Source organism: Phlebotomus argentipes, unplaced genomic scaffold (genome assembly GCF_947086385.1).
Source record: "Phlebotomus argentipes unplaced genomic scaffold, Phlebotomus argentipes genome assembly contig_17, whole genome shotgun sequence".
Taxonomy (NCBI): domain Eukaryota; kingdom Metazoa; phylum Arthropoda; class Insecta; order Diptera; family Psychodidae; genus Phlebotomus; species Phlebotomus argentipes.
In genome coordinates, this window is record NW_026776166.1 from 144,959 (window position 1) to 163,122 (window position 18,164).

Here is an 18,164-nt window from a genome sequence, read left to right on the forward strand (position 1 = left end):
TTAATCTATGTTCAATGTTAGATTCTCTCTTTCCATTATAATTCTATAATTCCAAAGTATAAGATCTCCTTTTCTGTGGCATCATTTTACACGCCCAGGATAATGCTTTAAAAAGCGAGGTGATACTGTGTCTCATTTTTTCTTTCTTTCTCTGCAATTATTACTCAATTTCTCTCCAATCAAAACCATAAACTCAAAGTGTGTGCTGTCAAATCCTCACGCTAAACCCTCCGATAATTGCACAATATATCATCATCTCTACAATATTTTACTTGATAATTCAGTATTAAATATCTTCGTCTTTGCAAACATTCTTATTCTGTGCTTCTTCACTCTGTTTTAACAACACTAAATTACACGGACATCTCGCTCTCTTTTTTTGAATTTCTCTTATTGTTCTCAGTTTTGTCGGGTTTTTTTTCTCATCTTCTTCTTCTTCTTCTTCTTCATTCACATAAAATTTCATCACTTTTACACCTCTTCAAAATACTTCCTTTCTTTATTAGAAAAAAAAAACATCTTAAAAACCTCACAGTTTTGTGTAATCTTCAAATTGCTTTCAAATTTTTCTTTGTACAAATTTTTTTTTCTTCTTTCTCTTCAATTAATCTATCATTTTCGTTTTTGTTTAGAAAAAAAAACCACATTGTCAACAAATTGATTTTGCAAAAGGACGGACACGCGGGACAATTTCGGAAACCTTCAAAAAGTGATGTTGTTGGTGAAATGGCAAGAAGGAGTGATTTAGAGATTTTTTTTTAGGCGGGAAAAACGTTGGGAAAAATGTTTTTTTTTTTGATCTTTCAGTGGAAGATTACACAAAAGACTGTCGTCTCGCTTATCTTAACAACTCGCATTTTATGCCCATCAACCATCAAGTGGAGTCTGTATAGGAAAGATTTTGCATATTTTTTTCTTTTAGTCATTACTAATATCAAAAGAGTCCTCTTTTTGTGCAACTAAACGCATATCCCAAAAAAAATAAAAACTACAAAATGACAACTATACAAAAGAAAATTAAGCTAGTATTTATGGTAAATACATACATAGAAATGATCTAAAACGAAATGGGTAACGAATTTTTTTCTTTGCTTTCAAAAGAATTACTCTCAATTTACACACATTCTTTTTTGCATTTTAACAATTACAAGGAAAAAAAACAATTTTAAAAATTGTGTAACAATTCCACCATAAAATTGGTAACTTGCGAATATTTTATCGCATTTTTCACAGATTGGTAGCAATATTGATTTTTTTTACTCGTTACAATTCGAGATAGTAAAGAGTGCAGCAGTTTCCACAATTACAGTTGCCACAAATAAAATAAAGCACTAAAAAGTATTTTCAAATTTCATATTTCTCCGAATTCATTTCAATCTTCATATACACAGATAGAATTACCTTGAATTTGTAATCCTTAAGAGTTCAAAGTGTCTTTTTTGAGTGCCTTAAGAATGAACAAATGTCTGTCCGAAGCTGCTGCACTCCTTCACATCATCGATAAAATTAGAATAATTAAAAGAGGATGAGGAAAGGAGATGAGCTTTCGGTTGCATTCTCTGAACATTTTTCATCATTCTCTCACGCTCACTTAACGCTTGTTTTCCTCCATATAGACAAAAAATATATATTACAACAAACAAAAAGAAGTAAAAACAAAGAATTATCGCTACAGCAACTTTTTTTTAGTATTAATCTATTATCTTTAAACGTAATCCACTTGCTATATATATTTTTCTCTATTTTTATCTTGTTTTTTCTTCTCATCATTTTAAATATACAATTACAATTACACTAATCATCCTATTATTGTACAAATATTTTCTCAATTTAACATTATTAATAATTGTTTTATTTCATCAATGCAAATGGGAACTGAATTAGCTTGTAACAAGACTTAAGACTATAACTTTTTTTACTCTCTGCAATTTTTATTTATCTGTTTTTTACCTTATTTTCAATTTTTCTTCTCAACTATTTTCTCTTTTTCTCTCTCTCTCTCTCTTCGCTCTCTGTATGTGTGTGTATTTTCAACCTAAGATTTCTCATTAGCAGCGCAATAAACCTCATCTACAGGTTCTTTATCTCATTTAATAACTACTCAATGAATGTGTTAATAATGCCTAATCAGACTACATTGTATATTTTTTTCTTCTTTTACTATTCTTCCACTATTATTATTACATTGTTTTCATCTTCTTCTTCTTCTATTACTTTTAAACGATGAGCCTGAAAAATGGAAGTGAAATTTCACTTGCATTTCTGTGCGGGGAGGTAAAATGAGGAAAACAGGAGTTTCTTAGCTGCCACATTAGCTGGGACAATCATAAGGTAAACTTTTTAAAATGTGAGAATTAATCTAGAGTTTACATCATTTTTTCGCGATGATTTTTTTTCTTTAAATATATTTATCAAACAGAATCAACAGAGATCTTTGTGGTTTTTTTTCTTTTCTCCTCCACTCACAATTTCAAATTCCATTTTCCAGATGGTTTCTCATCAGCACTGATAATCTTCTCCACCCCTCAATAAATCATGTGCATTTTTACATCCAAATGTAGTAAAATTAACGCTTAACATTTAAATCAACTTCACTGACTGAGTGTTCTTTTTTCTTCGTTTCTCTGTTTTTTTTCCAGTGTGAAACTAATCAAGTGTTTTCTTTCTGTCCCTCAATAATTCCGCTGCCGCAAACATCATAATATATAGTGTCAGCAATGAGATAAAAGGAGCAGCAGAATGATTAGTTTCACCCACTTCGACATTCAAGTTGGTGATTTTTAGGTGGTTATTTTCATCTTAAGATATACTCATCCTAATATAGTATTCGACGTGATTTTTTTCTTCTTCCCTTCTTCCTCTTGTGATATCAATCTCTTAACAGCAAAACCCTCTAAGAATTTTTCGGCAGTGGCTCTTGGTGAATTCTAACCGTTTTTAGGCATTCCCTTTTCATTAATATTGCCAACTTGAATGGCGAAAAGACAATTTTCTCTCATTCTTACTCTCGGTTTTTTCTTTTTTAGCCCCCTTAAAAGTATAATCATGATTAATCAGTGAACATGCTTGTTCTCTATCCAAAGAAATGACAATAAATGACAATTAACTAGGTTCTTCTTCTTGTCGTTGCTCTTAGACGCTGTCCCTCCGCCTTCATCCCCTTCGCGGAGGTCGGCTCTCCACCCGCGAGAGCTCCATTGGTGATGAAACAGATGTGTGTGTATAAGTGTGTTGAGGATTGGGTGTGTTGATGGATTAAAAAGTCTTGGATTAATTACACTTCTTGATATTTTGAGAGGCGAGAACGAAGCTCGAGGTTCTCCTGTCGCAACTGCTCAACTTCCTGCTGTAAACTCATGTTCTGCAACATCAAGAGAAAAAAAAACAACATGAAGTTCTGTTCAAAGCTTCTTCTTCTTCTTCGTCTTCTTCTTCTTCTCCCAGCACATTCTCACCTCCTTCTCCAGGTATCTCGCTCTCATGGCTATCTGATTCTCTTTCTGCCGCCGGGCGTCCCTCGAACGCTTGGCGGCGATGTTGTTCTTTCGCCGACGCGCCCAGTACTTGTCATCTTTCAGCTCTTCTGGAACAAATTGCTTCCTAGATTTTTTGATCATTGGTTGTGGCTTGAGCTCCTCATCTGAAAACGCGCGTGTACGTGGATCAAAATCTCTACCAGATGATGCAAATGAAAAGGCTGCAACATCGAAAACTAAAGTCAACTATTTTTGGGGGACTTGTCCACAGTTTGGTTCATCAAAAATCATAAAAAGAACAGTGTGTTAAAAATTACTTTAAAAAGAAATAGAGAAATATCCTTGTTTTTTTTAACTATTGGTGTTCATCAAAGCAATTTTTCAAAAAGAAAAATAATAGACATTCACGCAGTCATTCATCAGCAACCATTCAAGAAGGATGACTTGGATTCTTGTTAGAAAAAAAAAACAGTTGCATATTTAGAGCGTGACTAAGCTGAGCTGTGTTAATTAAGAATGAGATTTGATTTAGAAATCACGAACTAACAACCAGTCAGAACGAATATGCTCCACAGAATTTGTAAGATTTACTATTTAGGGAAACCTAAGCATTTTCAGTTCTACGAATAGCTCTTCATTATATATGATTTTTTTTTACGTTCTAATGTAATTTGGAATCCAAAAGTACCATAAAGTCACAAGGTGACCGCAAATTCACCGTAAAATCCATAAAAATTCTTACACTTCAGATGTTTACGTGATTAAATGCATTTTTCTTATGACTCTGCATTTTTTTGCATGGAAAAATCCCAAACTATTAAGAAATTATTCTTTCCTGTAAGAATTTTTATCATATTTTTCTGTGATTAATTTTGTAAAGTGTTGTTTTTCAATTTCAATACGGGAAAAAGGTGTTTATTACACTTTTATTGTCCCAGTCAAATGTCACGCTCTTAAATAGATTGCAGTGTCACGTAGGGTGAATTTGGAGGAATTTTCATGGGTTCCGCACAGACACTCAACATTCACTGAATGGGCGAAAAGATGAGACAAGGAGTCAATATAAAGAAACTTGTGAACGAACATCTCAATGGGATGCAGCAATGGACGATTGTCAATGGGAAATGCGACAAGTCAGCACACAGAAGCAGCCTCAAATTGAGCCGCTAATTGGCATATGGGGGAATGGTCAGTCAGTCAGTCTCTCTCCAAGAGTTGCCTCTCATCCTCACCAACCATACTTACTTGATTCCGCCGGCGACGGCGGGTTCATGGTGTCCGGACTGACACAGTCTGAGGGTGAGGGCGAGCGCTCGCGCTTCGTGGTCACCTGGCCAAGGCCCAGCGAGAGCCCTGTGCTGTGCCCCAGCGAGTCGGATCTGTGGCCAAGACCATTGCTGTGCCCCAAATGCCCACCCGGCAGGCCGTCCACTGGAATATTGTTCTCCGACAGGAATTCATCCAAGTCCACGTACTGCATAAGAGGGATTAAGAGAGAGAAAGACAATGAGAAAACCAGAGATCTCCTTCATCTCTCTGCAGATTCACGCTTCACGTGGGACAGTAATCTTGTCCTTCCCATGGCGTGTCCTTTGAATGTCCACACGCGAATGCCTCAATACACAATAAACCGAAGCATTTTGAGTATCTATGCCTGTTAATGGTGGTATGCGCTATTTTTAGACCATTTCTCTCAATGTATTTCACTTTAAATCAATTAATTCTCTTTCTGACCAACATTGTGTCATAAATTTCCTGAAACTTGACAATGTTTTTCACAAGTTTCTGCTGGGCAGATGATTAATAAAAAAGTTTATAGGACAAGAGTTTCTCACTCTACAAACTAATTTTTAAATGAAAATTCACTTCATGACAGTAGAACAAATTCTCCTTGTTGGAAAGAAATAATAGTAATTAAATTAAAAACTTCCAATAGAAAAGTGAACTAAATCAGATGAGAGTGGCGAAGCTACTTCAGTCATAGTGCAATTACAACTTTGACGCTGTGCAAAACTTTATGCGAGAAAGTGAATTGAATCTCAATTCGCGCGTTCATTCTGCGTGTGTTTTTCACGATAAAATTCGTGAGTGGCATCTGTGGCACGCACCTCTTCTAATTTATAAGTTGCGTCTGCCCAGATGACGTCATTGCGCGCGGAAAAAATACTATACTAGTGAAGAAGAAGAGTCACGAGCTTCTGGCGCGCGGATTCTCATGTGATAATGGCCCAAGAAGACATAAATTTCACGTGAAATCACAGACAAGCCAGCAAATTTTAGATCCCGCTGCTGAGATGCAAAAAAAGTCACTGAAGCGTGACAGGCGCGTCTCTGTGAACGACGAGGCAGGAGAGAAATGATGTTCATTCAGGGAGAGGAGAGAAAATGTGTTCTCTTGTCATGGTGGGCCTTTTTAATGGGTCTCAGGCGGGCTTTTCACGCGCGAAAAATGTTGGCAGCCCATTTTTCCCACCCACACACTCCGCCAACTGTTCGTGGGAAGTGGGAAAAATCTGGAGGAAACTTGCTTTCCTTAGCTCAAAAATTCCCGTATAAACAATATACAATACTGAACAAATACATTACTAATGATCAATTTTGATCAAAATGCCAGACAATTGCAGGCCAGATGCACGCGCTTCTGAGACGTGCGATATCAACTTTTTACTTACTTACTCCGGCACACAAAACCACACAAATAGTTTGATCTATTTCGAGACATGATGCACATTGCTTAGGCAGTTTATGGATAAGTCAATTTAGGAAGCTTACGAACTTCCTGAGTGAAATTCAGAGGACACACCACGTGCTTAAGGACGTATTTTGGCGTAATTTCCTAAAAATTCCTTTTGTGCTGTGTGTCTCCTTTTTTGTATTATTTCATTTACGCAGGAGGAGAAACTAAAGAGATCCACAAAAGAGAACTGGAAAGTTACTAACTTGGTGTACCTTGAGGTCGGCATCATAGGGGAGGGTTTTGTCCCACAAATTCGGCCCCAGGAATGCTGCTTGAGCCTCAACATTCCACGGATCGCCGTCCTCTTTGTGTTTGTCATCGCCGCAGATGTCTTTGCTGTTGCCCGATTTGCCTGCAAAGATAGGTGAAAAAGAAGAGAGCACATGAATGGATTTGTGTATTTTGGCTTACGGAATGGGACGATATATATGGGGGGGCCAGTCGTAGCCACACCTTGCCATCGTCATCTATCGACGCTCTATCATCAACGCCAAAATGACGACAATCACACCTGAACACACAGTCGAGGAGGGTCTCACGAGATGAGAGTGAATTCAGAGGAAACATCAGCACTGTTTGGCCAACAGATGAGAGAGTAGAGTTGCAGAATGGTTAGATTGAGATTTCAATCAATTTTTAATCAATCCCCTTCAAATATGCACTGAACTTTTCACTACAATGACTAATAATACTACAAATAGTGCTTCTCGTGAATAATTTCCCAAATTCTACAAGGAAATTGTATGGCAATTTGCTGTGGAACAGATTTATTCTGTTCAATTTTGGTGCTTCGTGATTTATCTTCGCATTAATTCATCACATCAACTCTGTGGCTGAAGTCAGTGATGGTGAAACAACACTAAACGTGGTAAATCAAATAAGAAACACCCATACAGAGACACATCGTCTGTGAGAAAAGTTCAGAAATTGAAAGTGAAATTTCTCCGGCTTTTATTTGCTTCCTGCTTCGCGTCAGGTTCTGCTTGTTGATTTCAGAGACTCTCCGTCTCTCTCAGCGCCATTTGAAGAGAAGTGCATGTGTTGAGACGATTGATTCCTTTGCATCATCGCAAATTGATATTGGAAATTATGCAATATTTTGCCACACTTTTCTCCCCGCGCGCGCGTGTCAGTCAAAAAGAAAAGCTCTCTCGATGATTTTTCCCCCTTCGTTTTTCGGAGGCCTTTTTTCTCTCATTTATTTATTTACTTCGTGTGGTGAAACATTTGGGTGTATTTCCTTATTTAGCCACAGAAAATGTCACTGTGAAATTGGCAAAAGACAAGTCAATTCACTTTTTGCCGCATGATATGAATGACTATGTGTTGTGTGTGTGTTTTTTTTTCACTTTACTTTCGCCGCTCGCGCGAATGCAATTATTTAATATTTACACTCTTAGAGTCGGCGCACATGCATTGGTCTATTAGCTAACCTGAAGCCCTACATTCAATGCACTGATTTCTTGTGTGAGAAAGAGATTTTCTCTCATCGACTTACATTTTCCGCTTTACAATTTTTTCCCTTCCTCCAACACCAGAACACCACCATCACTTCCTTGTGGTGAACAATAATGCGCTGCTCTTCTCATACAGCATATATACAGAACTCAACTTCAGTGTATATGCTTAGGCCATCAGAGGAAAATTCATCAAGACAAACCATAATTAAACATTCCCATTTTACGATATGCCGTAAAATATTCCCCGCACATTTCCACTACTTTGTCCATTCACAACACTTTCCAGGCAGTCTTGCAAGCATTGCGCAAATAGAACAAAAGTCATCGCCAGTGCGCGAAGAAAGATTTGAGAGCCATTTAACTGGATGTTTGAAGCATATTTGTGTGAGTTCTAGGTCAAGGCAGGCAAGAAAGGTGAAGTCAATTTCCGATCGCGAAGAAGAGACTTTTGCAGCATCTTCTCGCGATGAACTTCTTTCCGCATTTTTCACTTCACACACATTTGGTCAATTTCTCATTTATAATATGCTGACAGAGTCTGGGAAATGCTCATATTGTGCAGCTCATGAGATAATTATCGTGAAAATATGCACTCATCGGTCTGTCGAAAATTTATTTTTGGTCATATGTCATGTATTTTCCTTAACACCTCAACAGAAGATGTACACAGAGAGAAAGAGAATTAGGCACACAATGTCTCAGCTCTTGTGCTAGAACTCATCTAAACAGCATCTGACTTGAGCTACAATCGCTGAAGCTCTTTTTTTCTACCTAACTTCTGAAAAGTGGGTGAAAAAGCTCTTGTCGCGGAAGTAATGAATTTTCCACAAATATCGCATTTTTCCCTGCACAAAACACATCCACATCATAAGTGAGAGAGAAAGAGAGATGTTTAAAGTTCTTGGAGTGGAACAAATGGTTGTCATTAAGGCAGCAGCAGATTTATAAATAAATAAAATTCCCATCACCGCACAGGGAGAGAGAGATGTTAAGATACAACCTGCAAACACAATGCGTCTCTCATGACAAAACTTTAGAGCTTATATCCGCCAATTAAATGCATAATAATAGAAAGAATCTTTCTCGATCGCTGTTAGCATTTTTTCTGCACTCCCGATTTTAGTTCAAGGGTGTGCTATTTGAGATCTCCATGTTCTCCGGCCTATGGATTTCCGCGAATGTGTGTTTGTGTGTGTGTGTGTCAATCCCAAAAGACACAATTGGCCGCTTTTGGTGTGACGCGAAACGGATGGGTGCGGAGCTTTTGTCACAGCTGGAATAAAGCTCCCTCGTCTGCAAAACTTCTAGCAGCAACTTACTAATTGCTGCACTCACTTTTCTCACACTCAATTGATGCAAATTCAGCACTCAATTGCCATTCAATTGACACTTTTAGCATCCACTCAAATTGCTCCAGTTTCAAAGGACATCTTCTTCCCTGTCAAACTTCCAAAGTTTCCTCATGCGCCATTTTGAGCACATACTTAAAAAAAAATTCCCTACAACAGTAGAGATGTTCTTTGGCGTCTTTGTATTGATACAATCAATCATTTATTACTCTATTTAGACAGATTGTTGGTCGATGCATCTCTAAATGATGCACAACGAAGCGAAGAATTTCGCACTTTGCCAATTTGGTGAGATGCTCAGCTCTCGATGCTGCGCCAAAATGCAAATTGAACTTGTGTTCAAGTGCCTTTTTACTGCTCTTCTCCTCATTCTAGAAACTCACATGCCTGTCTGAGATTCCAACATATGACGAGTGTCACGCGGTATCGAAAGTTTGTGTTTAAGAATAGAATCATCCACATATATTGTTTCCCATTCAATCAACACTGATACACAATGTTGCATCAACCAAATCATCAATGTGATTCACTTGTCAGGACCTCTTGTACTCTAATTGAATTGCTAAGAGTGAATTTTCTCAACACACACACACACACACACAGATTATCGTCTTTTTCGCGCTCTTTGGCGGACTAAAAAAGCATTTTCGTGACACTTTACAAATGATCTGCCGCCATCGCGTGAGAGTCCATGAAAATTAATATCAAAAACGCGGCAAATGGTGAGCGATGTGAAAATTTTCGCCACTGACACTTTCATGGGCTTCCTTCGGGAGAGTCTCAATGGAAAATGATGACAGGAATTGCCGATAATTGTTGGTGAGATGTATATTTCCGTGATTTATGCTCATGGTCGTTAAGATCGTGTTTAGGAGGCTCACATATATTTCACGAAGATTTACCCACTCAAAATAAAATTCATACAGGCCTGTTCCTCGGCCCATTGAAAAAGTCTCAAATTTTCGCATATTGAGTGAGTTATTGATTGTGAAAAATTTTCAAATTGTAAATTCAGAGACTGTCAATTTCGTATTTTGCAATTTGCATGACATGGAGAGCAAAAATAAAAAAGACGGTATAAAAGAAGGAAAGACAAATAAATAGAATGAAAAACGTGTGTGTTTGTTCAATATTTTTTGGGGTTTTGATATCGCGAACACAAAACACATCCCAGCAAATTTCCTCCTCACTCAGTTGGAGATGCCAAGAAAGGTTTGTCATGATGAACTTTTCACTAAATTATCGACAGTTTTCACAGTCATCTTAGCAATTCGCTTAAGGTTGAATTCCACAAATGACGCCTCTGTAGCCCAGCATCATTGGTGGATTTATTTTAAGTGATTTGTCGTCTTGAGAACTTCCTCTCTTCGTGCAAATATCTTCAACATTTGACAGTGAGTGCAGAGAATTCATCATGAGAGACATTTATTTGCTTGAGACTCTCATTGCCCACAAAACTCATTGTTTGACCAAAGAGACTTAACACACATCTCTCCAAGTCGCACTTCAACACCTTCGTGTGTTTCGCCTCCTTAACATTATGCCTTATCTGTCCTTCTAACATCTCTCAAGTCACACACACACACAGTGTTTCGGTGAAAAACTTTTCAATTTCCCACTTATGAAAAGTTGAGCGACAGGAGAAGAAAAGTCTCAAAAATTCACCTTCGCCTTGCATGAGACTCTCCTTTGACTCTGACATTTCCACTCCGCCTCTTTTTACCCAACAAATTCCTCTCTTTATTTATAAAATTTCCCTCTCATTTTCCACCCAACTCGACAGACGAGAGACACGCTGTCCAAGAAAAATAAGACTGTCGGAAAACACACTGAAATAGAAGCCACTGGCTGGATGGAAAATCGCCCACAATATCACACACAAAATCACACTAAATATTGACTCTCTGGCTAAGAAAACTTTGTACTGTTCATTTGTCCATAAACGCAATAACAATCAATAAACGCACCCCAGAATCTCACTTTCACCGCCCAAAAATCTCAACATATGAGGAGAAAGAGAATGGAGTTTTTCGGGCTCAACTCGTCGAAAGGAGATTTCAATCAACTGGCAATTAGTTGGATATTAACTCGCGTGGTAAAAATACATTATATCCCAGTTTGAGCTTCTGTGAGCTTTTTTGCCTTTCTGGCCTTTTGGGAGGAGGAAGCTCGTGTGCGCCGAAAGAAAAAAAACCCACCGCAGACTCTGTCTAATGCTAATCTCATTCATCAAGTCTGACGCATTGAACTTCAACGACAGCGAAAGTTAATTTTTATATACATCCATTCGTTCAGACTGAGATGGAGTGAAAAATAGAGTGGATATGAGATGGATATGAAGAATTTTAGGGCTTCGCATCTCACAAGAATGTTTTTTTTCTTCCACATCATCTTTTCCGTCACACACTTTCGCATGATCAGCGCCGCGCACGTCTTTGGGAAAATGCAAAATTTCCCATTGTTTCCCCATGTGAGTTGGAAAGCTCTCTCTCACTCTCTCATGCTTCAGATAGTGTTTGAGAAATATTTCAAAACATTACGCAATGCAGTGCGACTTGATCTGGAAGTTGGCTCCAACACACGATGTTTATCCGGAAGAGATTGACCGTTTTTGTGCATATAAACACTTTATTTTCCCTCAAGTATTCGTGAGAGGTGTTGGCTGAATCTTTTTGTCGATCCTAATCAACTTAATGGGCTTTTGCTGTTTCCCATCAATGGATAAATCTTCAAATTTGACACTCCAAAAAGTCGATATCTCCTGAGGGACGGCGCTAAAGTGAAATTGACAGGGAAAAATGTGCCTAAATGCCACAGTCTAATTGTGTCTTATTGTTTTTCTCATTGCACGGCGATTGTCTTCAACTTGATGTACCCTCATGAGTCAAACCCGTCAGGAGAAGAAGAAGAAGTAGAAAAAAAACCACGCGAGCTTCAATGGTGAAGAAAGTGAAATTTGTCGAATTTTGTGGCGCAGAAGATCGCCGTGATGATGAAAGAAGTGCGGACAGTAAAAAATCTCCACATGAAAATCATCTGGTTGCTTTGGTGAGACAAAGAAAAAAGAGTGCGATTTAGGAAGATGGTAAAAGATCTCTTCGTGAGTGACACTGGGGAAAGAGAAAAGAGGAAGGCTTTTGGGCACCGCAAATTTTGTGTATTGCGCTAATTGCCGAACAGACTTTGGCTCTGTGAGGTACTTGCTTCTCTTGACTTTGATGAAGAGGATGATTTTTGACGGAAATCTTGTGCATGTGTGCGTGTGTATAAGGCAAAAAAAACACGACAAAGATACTTTCTCTCCCCAGAATACATGAGTTCACACTCGTTGGGCTAAAATAAAGTCTCTCACTCCTCAAGGAAAGTCCCAAAAGTCAGCATCTCATCTTTCAATTTCATAATCGATCTGACATGTCTGATAAATTACACACATTTTCAATACATGACCTTTCACTCTTCTTGCCTTTCTTCTTCCTTCCCCGTGCCCTTTTCGCGGATGAGAGACACTCCCGTCGCGAAGTCCCCTTTCGAAAATCATCATCCAAAAACTGCCACCATTTTAGGGCATTGAGATGAAAGTGAAATGATACATTTATCGTGGGCTTTCGCAGTGGAAAAACAAAAGTACAATTTTTGGATATATGCGGTTTCGGGTTGGTCACAACACAGCCAAAGTATAATTGCACAATTCCCAACTCGATATGGCCTTTCTTTCCCATCTTTTTCCTTTCGAAATTTCCTCTCACTTTTCATCATCACGTCCTTTGCGACACATTTTGTGAAACCTTTTTTTTTCTTCTTCCACACACAATATATATTGATCACCGCGCAGTGGCAAATTTTCCTCGGAAAACCATCTCCTCTACTTTATCATTGACAAATGACAAGATTATTCATGGATTCAACCAAAAGTGTCCATTAAATTTCTCTCTGTGTGATAAATTCTGTCACTCGTAAAATATTTATAATTCTTCCAACCACTCTCAAGCATTCCGATTGGGCTATAAATTGGCACTTTATGGTGATTTTACAGTGTGCATTTTTAATTATCTGAATCTTTTAATGCCTCTGCTGCAAATCACTCTCAGTTCAAATTATCCAAATGCCGCATTTGCAGAGCTCAACAGCAAACACTTCCTTTGAGAGCTGTGAGGGCTTGTTTGCAATCTGTGATGAGAGTGAAAGTATTTAAGGGAAGCACTCTAAAACACAGCAATCACAATTGTAGCAATTGACCACCCTGAGCATGGCTTTTCGGGCTTTTCCCAACCAGTGACCTCAGCTCAGACCAAACACGACTTTTTAATCGTCTTTTCTGCCCAATTTCATCACACTCAAGTGGCTGGAAAGTGAAAACAAAGCTGCCAAAAATTGTCTGTGTGCCGCAGTGTATTTTTTTTGCCCATAAGAAAGCACTTTCCCCTTTTTCACGCAGACTCTTTCATATATATGACTCTGTGCCGATTGAGATCTCCAACGGACTCTTTTCACGCGGCTGAGAATTGATAGAGAGAAAGAGAAGCCTTTCGAGCTCTGTTGCTCTGGGTGACTGTGCGAGATGTCAAGAGGTCAATTGCTTGTTTGCATTTTCTTAAACAAAAATCTTACGAAATTTCTGCTCAGCATTTCCCTCCCCAAAAAAGCGCCCATCTTATTTATCAGTTGTGATTTTTTCATCACTCTCGCTCTCGTGATTAATCTTTCCGCGTGTGTCGCACACACTTTTCGGTGTATATCGAAGAAAGTGAGAGTTTTGCGGCTTTTGCCCACCTCCAGTGAAAGACAGAGAGACAAAATTGCCCAATGATATTATTGTAAGTGGAATGGAACGGACTGATATCCAGTGGTGCCTCTTAGAGCATTATGCAATAGGCCAAGCACAGGAGCATCGCAAGAAAATGCACGTCTTAGCGCTTTTCCACTAGAGAAAATTGCAAGCACTTTCATGTATGGAAAAGCTGTACATCGGCAGAGTAGTTTCATGTGATAGGCGCACAAATTGCGTAATGGAGAAAAAAGAGAAAGATTGCGCCGCACTTTTTATTCACACTTTTCTATATTTTGAGGGAGGAAGAAATGCATGGAGTGAAAGAAAAAAATTTACACATTGGAATTCCAAATAGCATACCTTCACTCCTTTAACCTACATTGTAAAATGTATATACATATGTGGCGAAGCAAAGAGTGAATGTGGGAGAAAGATGGCTCACAAAGCAATAATATATTGCATGTCTCACGTGGTGAATACACAGACTGTCTTCACCCCCTCTCGCGCGCATTCTCTTAACCATATCTTTGGCGCATTATGTGGAAACTTGGAAATCCAAATCCACTTCCTGGAGTTATGAGAATCGCGTGAATAATGCAAGAAGTCTCTCAGTGGTCTGTTGCCCAAGTCACTGAGCTATGAAAGTGTGTTGAGCTGTTAGGATTGATAAAACAACACACCAACTCAGTCACAACAAACATCTCACCTCTCTCTGGGTCTATCAATTCCACCCAAAAGCCTCCGTGAGCTTGCATTTCTTCGCCACATGAACCCCTTTTTCATATCAAAAAGTAATCATTGGAAGCTTATCTCGCTCTCTTTCTCTCTCTCTCTCTCTGTCAACAGTTCTACCAAAATGATAAACTTTTCTTCTCAATGTGGACACAATTATATTTTCCTCACGGGACGAAAGAAAAAATAAAAGCAGATGCAGTTGAAACATCGGGAAGAAAACAATGCGCACTGTGAGATGAGAAAAATCATCGTTGCAACAAAAATCATCTGCGTGAGAATTTTCATGTGTCTGAAGCGACTGAAAATGAAAATGAAATAGCGGAAGACATTATCCAAGCCTCGAATCAACTAAGTCAGTAAGTTAAGTAAAGAAGGCAGACAAACCCGTTCAGTAAGTCTCTCTCCTCGCTCAATTGACTGAGTTTGAGCTGGAGAAAGTTTTTCGCTCATTTCACACAAGCCAAACACACACAAATACTCGTCGCACACATTCACTTAGCATTACTGTCTGCAGATCATAAATATAATTGCTATATTATAGCTTGCAAGATGCTCGTCATGAACCTTCGAAGTGGTTTTTCGCTTAAGACATCGGACAAATGGGCTAATCAGACATGTGAAGAGTTGACCAATTGATTTTGTGGCATTACTTCAGCAATTCCCTGAATCTTTCGAAAAAGCCCTCAAAAATACACCTTTTCTGCCCCTTCGAAATCCCCCCAAGAATTCGCAATGATGGATGTCAAGGTAAGTAACAATGCAAAAATTGATCACTTTCATTTGTCGCGCGACTCTCACTCATTCGCTCACTCATGCCGACCAAGAGAAAGAAAGACCCCACCGAAAATTTTTCGTTGGCCCGCGCGATCTTTGTTGAAGCGCGCTGTTTTTTTGTCGGGTGACCAGAAAAAGTGAAAGCCAGACGCGAGAAATTCACGAAAAAAATATATACGCACTTTTTTCGGGCTGGAGAAGGAGGAATTCATAATGAATCAAGAGAGTTTTGACGCATCTCAAGCGGAAATGCGGAGATTTTTCCACCAACTTCCGTGCAATCTCGCAAGTGTGGAAAAGTGCGAGAGAAAGAGAGAGAGAGAAAGAGCGGGAGAAGGAGAGAGATGAAGAGATATAATTTGGCAATTTTTAGATGGATCATTTGTGTGTCTGTTGTTAAAATTTTCGATACTCATTTGAGGAAGTTTGCAGATGATGGTTTAATTATCCCAGAGATTAAGCAGAAAGGTTAAAGGTTGCAAAAATCATGGCCAAAAGTGTGTACTTTTTTCAGACCATTCCCCACTTGTGGCCACAAAGATTACCATTGAGATAGGCATGATGTCGCCACAGTTGCTGAACCTGAAACTGCGTCCATCGATTGCCCTCCTCGCCATTCGTCCCATTGGTTCCGTTCTGTCCATTTCCGTTGGTGCCATTCATGGGCCCATTGCTGCCAGGAGCGCCATTGGGCGCCCCATTGGTCCCATTCTGATGATGCACCTGCAGGATCTGCGACGGGGGTGGCAAGTTCTGGGAGTTGTGCTGTTGCGGAGCACCGCCGTTCTGGCCGCCGCTCGGGGGATTCATGTGGGGCAGATGAATGACCTGAAGTGGCATGTTGGGCAGCGAGTTGGGTGGCTGCATCGACGGCAGGATCTGCGGGGAGTTCTGCATGATCTGAATGTGGGGACTGGGGGACGGAGTGGGTGGGCCAATGGGCATCTGCTGCGGCAACTGATAATCCATTTTCGTGGCAGTTCGGCTGAGATTCGAGACTTGTGATCACCACTGGCACACCAAATCACGACACTTTCACTTTTCTTCCGCTGGAGAATTCGCAGACTGAACTGATTTGGGGTTGTTTGGGGGGTCAGGAAGTGGATCTGGGAGTCTCTCTCTTCACAGTAGGTCTCTTCACATGAATGGCGACTCTTGTGTCGCCCATCTACACGCACCCCAACTGGTCACACGGGGGTGGGCGATGGAGGAAAGACAGAGAAAAAAAATCAATGTTTGGGGGTGGGAAGCCCTTCAGTGTCACCCAAGTCCTTCACTGTCACAAAATCCTCCACACACGCCGCACAGGCATGGATTCCTGGACAATTTTCGATATGATTGTGTCCACTGAGACAGAGATATCTGTCGCCAATATCATCACTCCCAAGAGTTCGACCTTCTACGTGCTACTCCATGCGTTGCAAATTGATACTCAATGCTGGGATTGTTATTCTTTGATCTATAGAACATCACCACTGTTCTCACTCTCCCAGCATCCGTCAGATCACTCGCGAGATTTATCGTCTCTGTGGTCGTGAGATCGAGATCACTGTACAACTTGCCAACCAATCCAGGTAAGAACATGCACACAGCACTTTGCCTCGCCTGCACAGGATCTGCTCACTCTCTTCCCAGGCGACCGACACAGTTTCTCCCGGGATGTCACAGCGATAAGAAATTTGACACACAAGTCTTCTTCCCTTTCGATAAAGAACCACACTCGCAACTCACGAAAAGGTGTACAAATAATCACATCTAACCTGTTCGCGAATTACAACGAAAATGAACGATAGAGCGTCTCTCTGTGTTCCGTGTTCGCCGATATCTTCACACATTGCTACCTTCCGCTGGCGCTCCGCTGTGCCCCCACCATGCCAAGCCCCACCGACTGTCCGAAAGGTAAATAAGTCTCAGGTGAGACTGCACAACTACACACTTCCACGTGAGCCTGTGTGGAGACGTGCTGAGAAAAACGCCGGCTATTCCCTCGCATTTCTCTCATTCAGTCTCACTGGGTGACTTTTTTGGCCAGGACAGCAGTGGGACAAGGGGTCACAGCCAAGGGGCCGCAAGTCTCAATGTGATCTTCGATCTTCCCAAACTCTTCCACGCACGCAAACAATATTAATTCTTTGAAGATCTTCGGTAAGTCGCTAAAAACTTCCTTGTCTGTGAGAAAGATCAGATGATAGAATGCCAATTTGTCCCGTATTTCAATTATATTTTGATCATTTAGAAGTCAGTGTAATTATTGTAATTATTGCGTGTTAATAAACACTCTGAAAGTGGTGTTTAAAATGGCATTTATGGAAGATTTAAGTCAGTGTAACAAGTTGTCCCCTCGGTGACAATTCCCCTCCCCCCCCCCCCCCCCCAAGGCTCCGAGGAAAGAAGTCTTGCGAGGCTTTCTCGTGAGCACTCAACATCTTTCCTTCAGCTCTTTTCTCACTGTTCGAGCTTCAATTCAGCCCATAAATTCCAGCACACTACACAATTCTCTTCCTTCCCCCATCGGGCGATGGATCGGTGCGCTTTTTGCCATCTCCTCGCATATGTATGTACGATACACACCTCGGCAATGATGGTAAGCAGAAATTTTGAAATGAAATCGAAAGTGAACTCTCACTCTCTTCACCATCAACAGCACCAACACCATGGCGCATCGCGGTAAGAGTTGGAAAGAAATTAATGCAGACAATTTCAATATGAGTGTGGCTTTGCTCCATTAGTTTCCATTGGCGAACGCGAGGTGCATAGCGATGGGAGCGCTTAGAGGCACTGGAAGAAATGCAGTGCACACCAAAGAAATGAGGAAGGAGAGAAGTAGGACACTAGTTCAGTACGATTTGAAACCACCTTGCCTCC

The 18,164-nt window shown here is 40.0% G+C and overlaps 1 protein-coding gene across 8 annotated transcripts in view; it reads right to left on the reverse strand.

Moving 5' to 3' along the window:
• Nucleotides 1–427: 427 nt before the first annotated feature.
• Nucleotides 428–18,164, reverse strand: part of LOC132256743 (hepatic leukemia factor) — a 35,465-nt gene continuing 17,728 nt past the window's right edge. Inside the window, exons 3-7 of one of the 8 annotated variants that reach the window (XM_059753275.1) lie at nucleotides 14,055–14,076; nucleotides 6,426–6,565; nucleotides 4,722–4,950; nucleotides 3,456–3,697; nucleotides 428–3,361 (exon numbers count right to left, since the gene is read on the reverse strand). In XM_059753275.1, coding sequence (XP_059609258.1) covers nucleotides 3,275–3,361; nucleotides 3,456–3,697; nucleotides 4,722–4,950; nucleotides 6,426–6,565; nucleotides 14,055–14,076 — 720 coding nt within the window. In that variant the 3' untranslated portion in view covers nucleotides 428–3,274. Of the gene's footprint in view, nucleotides 3,362–3,455; nucleotides 3,713–4,721; nucleotides 4,951–6,416; nucleotides 6,566–14,054; nucleotides 14,077–15,844; nucleotides 16,494–18,164 lie in introns of those variants that run through there. The other 7 variants (XM_059753267.1, XM_059753269.1, XM_059753270.1 and 4 more) reach the window with 7 other exon arrangements.